The 8,274-nt window shown below is 64.4% G+C and overlaps 1 protein-coding gene across 1 annotated transcript in view; it reads right to left on the minus strand.

The window, feature by feature from the left end:
* Positions 1-7,454, minus strand: part of LOC144954103 (snake venom metalloproteinase neuwiedase-like) — a gene marked incomplete at both ends in the record, with an annotated part of 28,375 nt that extends 20,921 nt beyond the window's left edge. Inside the window, one exon of the mRNA XM_078884678.1 lies at positions 7,226-7,454. Coding sequence (XP_078740804.1) covers positions 7,226-7,454 — 229 coding nt within the window. The remainder of the gene's footprint in view (positions 1-7,225) is intronic.
* Between the last annotated feature and the right edge of the window lie 820 nt (positions 7,455-8,274).

Raw genomic sequence — 8,274 nt, forward strand, 5'->3', positions numbered from 1 at the left:
GTCACTCACACAGTCACTCACTCACTCACACAGTCACTCACTCACTCACACAGTCACTCACTCACTCACCCACTCACTCACTCACTCACTCACCCCACTCACTCACACACTCACTCACTCACTCACCCACTTACACAGTCACTCACTCACTCACTCACTCACACAGTCACTCACTCACTCACTCACACAGTCACTCACTCACTCACCCACTTACTCAGTCACTCACTCACCCACTCACTCACTCACTCACACAGTCACTCACTCACTCACTGACACAGTCACTCACCCACTCACTCACTCACTCACACAGTCACTCACTCACTCACTCACCCACTTACACAGTCACTCACTCACTCACACAGTCACTCACTCACTCACACAGTCACTCACTCACTCACTCACTCACACAGTCACTCACTCACTCACCCACTTACACAGTCACTCACTCACTCACACAGTCACTCACTCACTCACTCACTCACACAGTCACTCACTCACTCACCCACTTACTCAGTCACTCACTCACCCACTCACTCACTCACTCACACAGTCACTCACTCACTCACCCACTCACCCACTTACACAGTCACTCACTCACTCACTCACCCACTCACTCACACAGTCACTCACTCACCCACTTACACAGTCACTTACTCACTCACTCACTCACCCACTCACTCACTCACTCACACAGTCACTCACTCACTCACCCACTTACACAGTCACTCACTCACTCACACAGTCACTCACTCACTCACCCACTTACACAGTCACTTACTCAGTCACTCACTCACCCACTCACTCACACAGTCACTCACTCACCCACCCACCCATTCACTCGCTCACCCACTCACTCACTCACCCACCCACCCACTCACCCATCCACCAACTCGCTCGATCACCCACCCACCAACTTGCTCACCCACCCACTCACCCACCCACCCACCCACTCACCCACTCACCCACTCACCCACCCACCCACCAACTCACCCACTCACCCACTCACCCACCCACTCACCCACCCACCCACTCACCCACCCACCCACTCACCCACCCACTCACCCACTCACCCACTCACCCACCCACTCACCCACCCACCCACTCACCCACCCACTCACTCACCCACCCACCCACCCACCCACCCACTCACCCACCCACTCACCCACCCACCCACTCACCCACCCACTCACCCACTCACCCACCCACTCACCCACCCACTCACCCACCCACCCACTCACCCACCCACCCACTCACCCACCCACCCACTCACTCACTCACTCACCCACCCACCCACCCACTCACCCACCCACCCACTCACCCACCCACCCACCCACTCACCCACCCACCCACTAACCCACCCACTCACCCACTCACCCACCCACTCACCCACCCACCCACCCACTCACTCACTCACCCACCCACCCACCCACTCACCCACTCACCCACCCACTCACCCACCCACCCACCCACCCACTCACCCACCCACCCACTAACCCACCCACTCACCCACTCACCCACCCACTCACCCACCCACTCACTCACCCACCCACTCACTCACTCACCCACCCACCCACCCACCCACCCACCCACCCACTCACCCTCCCACTCACTCACCCACCCACCCACTCACTCACCCACCCACCCACTAACTCACTCACCCATCTACCAACTCGCTCGCTCACCCACCCACCAACTTGCTCACCCACCCACTCAACCACCCACTCACGTCACTCACCACACCCACCCACCCACTCACCCACTCACCCACCCACTCACCCACCCACTCACTCACCCACTCACCCACTCACCCACTCACCCACCCACCCACTCACTCACTCACCCACCCACTCACCCACTCACTCACCCACCACCCACCCACCCACTCACCCACCCACCCACCCACCCACTCACCCACCCACTCACCCACCCACCCACTCACCCACCCACTCACCCACCCACCCACTCACTCACCCACCCACTCACTCACTCACTCACCCACCCACCCACCCACTCACCCACCCAACCACCCACCCACCCACTCACCCACCCACCCACTCACCCACCCACCCACTCACCCACCCACTCACCCACTCACCCACCCACTCACCCACCCACCCACCCACCCACCCACTCACCCACCCACTCACTCACCTCACTCACTCACTCACCCACCCACCCACCCACTCACCCACTCACGCACTCACCCACCCACTCACTCACCCCCCCCCCCCCAACAACCCACTCACTCACTCACCCACTCACCCACCCACTCACCCACCCACTCACTCACTCACCCACTCACTCACCCACTCACTCACTCACCCCACTCACTCACCCACCCACCCACCCATACACTCACCCCACCCACTCACCCACCCACACACCTCACCCACCCACTCACTCACCTACCCACTCACCCACTCACTCACTCACCCACCCACTCACTCACTCACTCACCCCCCCCCCCAACCACCCACTCACTCACCCACATCACTCACCCACTCACTCACCCACTCACTCACCCACTCACTCACCCACTCACCCACCCACCCACTCACCCACCCACCCACTCACCCACTCACTCACCCACTCACCCACCCACCCACTCACTCACTCACCCACTCACCCACCCACTCACCCACCCCACTCACTCACCCACTCACCCACCCACTCACCCACCCACCCACTCACCCACTCACTCACCCACTCACCCACCCACCCACTCACTCACTCACCCACCCACCCACCCACCCACCCACTCACTCACTCACTCACCCACTCACCCACCCACTCACTCACTCACTCACCCACCCACCCACCCACCCACCCACCCACCCACTCACTCACCCACCCACCCACTCATTCACCCCCCCCCCCCAACCACCCACTCACTCACTCACCCACTCACCCACCCACTCACTCACCCACTCACTCACTCACCCACTCACTCACCCACTCACTCACCCACTCACCCACCCACTCACCCACCCACCCACTCACCCACTCACTCACCCACTCACCCACCCACCCACTCACTCACTCACCCACTCACCCACCCACTCACCCACCCACTCACTCACCCACTCACCCACCCACTCACCCACCCACCCACTCACCCACTCACTCACCCACTCACCCACCCACCCACTCACTCACTCACCCACACCACCCCCACCCACTCACTCACTCACTCACCCACTCACCCACCCACTCACTCACTCACTCACCCACCCACCCACCCACCCACTCACTCACCCACCCACCCACTCACTCATTCACCCCCCCCCCCCCAACCACCCACTCACTCACTCACCCACTCACCCACCCACTCACTCACCCACTCACTCACTCACCCACTCACTCACCCACTCACTCACTCACTCACCCACTCACCCACCCACCCACTCACTCACTCACTCACCCCCCCCCCCCAACCACCCACCCACTCACTCACCCACCCACCCACCCACTCACCCACCCACCACCCCCCCCCCACCCCCCACCACCCCCACCCCCCACCACCCCCCCCCACCCCCCCCCCCACCCACCCACCCACCCACTCACTCACCCTCCCACTCACCCACCCACCCTCCCACTCACCCACCCACCCACCCACTCACTCACCCTCACCACTCACTCACTCACCCACCCACCCACCCACCCACCCACTCACTCACCCACCCACCCACTCACTCATCATCACCCCCCCCCCCAACCACCCACTCACTCACTCACCCACTCACCCACCCACTCACTCACCCACTCACTCACTCACCCACTCACTCACCCACTCACTCACCCACTCACCCACCCACTCACCCACCCACCCCACTCACCCACTCACTCACCCACTCACCCACCCACCCACTCACTCACTCACCCACTCACCCACCCACTCACCCACCCACTCACTCACCCACTCACCCACCCACTCACCCACCCCACCCACTCACCCACTCACTCACCCACTCACCCACCCACCCACTCACTCACTCACCCACCCACCCACCCACCCACCCACTCACTCACTCACTCACCCACTCACCCACCCACCCACTCACTCACTCACTCACCCACCCACCCACCCACTCACTCACCCACCCACCCACTCACTCATTCACCCCCCCCCCCCAACCACCCACTCACTCACTCACCCACTCACCCACCCACTCACTCACCACTCACTCACTATCACTCACCCACTCACTCACCCACTCACTCACATCACTCACTCCACTCACCCACCCACCACCCACTCACTCACTCACTCACCCCCCCCCCCCCAACCACCCACCCACTCACTCACCCACCCACCCACCCACTCACCCACCCACCACCCCCCCCCCACCCCCCACCACCCCCACCCCCCACCACCCCCCCCCACCCCCCCCCCCCCACCCACCCACCCACTCACTCACCCTCCCACTCACCCACCCACCCTCCCACTCACCCACCCACCCACCCACCCACTCACCCACCCACCCACCCACTCACCCACCCACTCACCCACTCACCCACCCACCCACTCACCCACCCACCCACCCACTCACCCACCCACCCACTCACCCACCCACCCAACCACTCACCCACCCACCCACTCACCCACCCACCCACTCACCCACCCACTCACCCACTCACCCACTCACCCACCCACCCACTCACCCACCCACCCACCCACCCACTCACCCACTCACTCACTCACTCACTCACTCACCCACCCACCCACTCACCCACCCACTCACTCACTCACTCACCCACCCACCTCACCCACTCACTCACCCACTCACTCACCCACTCACCCACCCACTCACCCACCCACCCACTCACCCACTCCACTCACCCACTCACCCACCCACCCACTCACTCACTCACCCACTCACCCACCCACTCACCCACCACTCACTCACCCACTCACCCACCCACTCACTCACTCACCCCCCCCCCCCCAACCACCCACTCACTCACCCACTCACCCACCCACTCACTCACCCACTCACTCACCCACTCACTCACCCACTCACTCACCCACTCACCCACCCACTCACCCACCCACCCACTCACCCACTCACTCACCCACTCACCCACCCACCCACTCACTCACTCACCCACTCACCCACCCACTCACCCACCCACTCACTCACCCACTCACCCACCCACTCACCCACCCACCCACTCACCCACTCACTCACCCACTCACCCACCCACCCACTCACTCACTCACCCACCCACCCACCCACCCACTCACTCACTCACTCACCCACTCACCCACCCACTCACTCACTCACTCACCCACCCACCCACCCACCCACCCACCCACTCACTCACCCACCCACCCACTCACTCATTCACCCCCCCCCCCAACCACCCACTCACTCACTCACCCACTCACCCACCCACTCACTCACCCACTCACTCACTCACTCACCCACTCACTCACCCACTCACTCACCCACTCACCCACCCACTCACCCACTCACCACCCACTCACCCACCCACCCACTCACCCACTCACTCACCCACTCACCCACCCACCCACTCACTCACTCACCCACTCACCCACCCACCCACTCACCCACCCACTCACTCACCCACTCACCCACCCACTCACCCACCCACCCACTCACCCACTCACTCACCCACTCACCCACCCACCCACTCACTCACTCACCCACCCACCCACCCACCCACTCACTCACTCACCCACTCACCCACCCACTCACTCACTCACTCACCCACCCACCCACCCACCCACTCACTCACCCACCCACCCACTCACTCATTCACCCCCCCCCCCCAACCCACCCACTCACTCACTCACCCACTCACCCACCCACTCACTCACCCACTCACTCACTCACCCACTCACTCACCCACTCACTCACTCACTCACCCACTCACCCACCCACCCACTCACTCACTCACTCACCCCCCCCCCAACCACCCACCCACTCACTCACCCACCCACCCACCCCACCACCCCCCACCACCCCCCCCCACCCCCCCCCCCACCCACCCACCCACTCACTCACCCTCCCACTCACCCACCCACCCTCCCACTCACCCACCCACCCACTCACCCACCCACCCACCCACCCACTCACCCACCCACTCACCCACTCACCCACCCACCCACTCACCCACCCACCCACCCACCCACTCACCCACCCACCCACTCACCCACCCACCCACCCACTCACCCACCCACCCAACCACTCACCCACCCACCCACCCACTCACCCACCCACTCACCCACTCACCCACCCACCCACTCACCCACCCACCCACCCACCCACTCACCCACTCACTCACTCACTCACCCACCCACCCACCCACTCACCCACCCACTCACTCACTCACTCACCCACCCACTCACCCACTCACCCACCCACTCACCCACCCACTCACCCACCCACTCAACCACTCACCCACCCACCCACTCACCCACCCACCCACCCACTCACCCCCCCCACCCCCCACCACCCCTACCCACTCACCCCCCCCACCCCCCACCACCCCCACCCACCCCCCACCACCCCCCCCACCCCCCACCCCCCACCACCCCCCCCCCACCCCCACCACCCCCACCCCCCACCACCCCCCCCCACCCCCCCCCCCCACCCACCCACTCACCCACCCACCCACCCACTCACCCACCCACCCACTCACCCACCCACCCACCCAACCACTCACCCACCCACCCACCCACCCACTCACCCACCCACCCACCCACCCACCCACTCACCCACCCACTCACCCACTCACCCACCCACCCACTCACCCACCCACCCACTCACCCACCCACCCAACCACTCACCCACCCACCCACCCACTCACCCACTCACTCACCCACCCACCCACTCACCCACCCACTCACTCACTCACTCACCCACCCACCCACCCACTCACCCACCCACTCACTCACTCACTCACCCACCCACTCACCCACTCACCCACCCACTCACTCACCCACCCACCCACTCACCCACCCACCCACTCACTCACTCACCCACCCACCCACCCACTCACCCACCCACTCACTCACTCACCCACCCACTCACCCACTCACCCACCCACTCACTCACTCACCCACCCACTCACTCACCCACTCACCCACCCACCCACCCACTCACCCACCCACTCACCCCCCCCCCCCACCCCCCACCCCCCACCCCCCACCACCCCCACCCACTCACCCCCCCCCCCACCCCCCACCACCCCCACCCACCCCCCCCTGGGACTGAGCCACCCGCGGCCTCTCCGCTCCGTCCGGGTCATCGACGACGCCGCAGGTCGCGGGCTGCGACCTCTTGACCCTCGACCCCTGACCCCGCCGCGACCCCCCCGCTCCCGGAGCTCCGCCCATCCTCAGCAGCACGTGACCGCTGACCACGCCCCCGTCGACGACGGGCAGCAGTTCAAAGGTCGCGTCCACCGCGCCCAGGCCAATCAGCGCCCTGCATTGGAGGTGGGGGGTGGGGTGGTGATGACACAAGTGGTGGGGGGGGGGTGAAGGGGGTGAGGGGGGGGGTGACACAGGTGGGGGGGGTGAAGGTGGGGATGGGAGGAGGGTGGTGGGGGGGGTAGGGTGGGTGGGTGGGGGGGGTAGGGTGGGTGGGTGGGGGGGGGTAGGGTGGGTGGGTGGGTGAGTGGGTGGATGAGTGAGTAGGTGAGTGGGTGAGTGGGTGAGTGGGTGGATGAGTGAGTAGGTGAGTGGGTGAGTGAGTGGGTGGGTGAGTGGGTGGATGAGTGAGTAGGTGAGTGGGTGAGTGAGTGGGTGGGTGGGTGAGTGGGTGGGTGGGTGAGTGGGTGGATGAGTGAGTAGGTGAGTGGGTGGGTGAGTGGGTGGGTGGGTGAGTGGGTGGGTGGGTGAGTGAGTGAGTGGGTGAGTAGGTGAGTGGGTGGGTGAGTGGGTGGGTGGGTGGGTGAGTGGGTGAGTGGGTGAGTGAGTGAGTGAGTGGGTGAGTAGGTGAGTGGGTGGGTGAGTGGGTGGGTGGGTGGGTGGGTGGGTGGGTGAGTGAGTGAGTGGGTGGGTGGGTGAGTGAGTGAGTGAGTGGGTGAGTAGGTGAGTGGGTGGGTGAGTGGGTGGGTGGGTGAGTGAGTGAGTGGGTGAGTAGGTGAGTGGGTGGGTGAGTGTGTGGGTGGGTGAGTGGGTGAGTGAGTGAGTGGGTGAGTGGGTGAGTGAGTGAGTGAGTGAATGGGTGGGTGAGTGGGTGAGTGGGTGAGTGGGTGGGTGGGTGGGTGGGTGGGTGAGTGGGTGGGTGGGTGGGTGGGTGG

The sequence above is a fragment of the Lampetra fluviatilis genome, unplaced genomic scaffold, assembly GCF_964198595.1.
Source record: "Lampetra fluviatilis unplaced genomic scaffold, kcLamFluv1.1 SCAFFOLD_1024, whole genome shotgun sequence".
Classification (NCBI taxonomy): Eukaryota; Metazoa; Chordata; class Hyperoartia; order Petromyzontiformes; family Petromyzontidae; genus Lampetra; species Lampetra fluviatilis.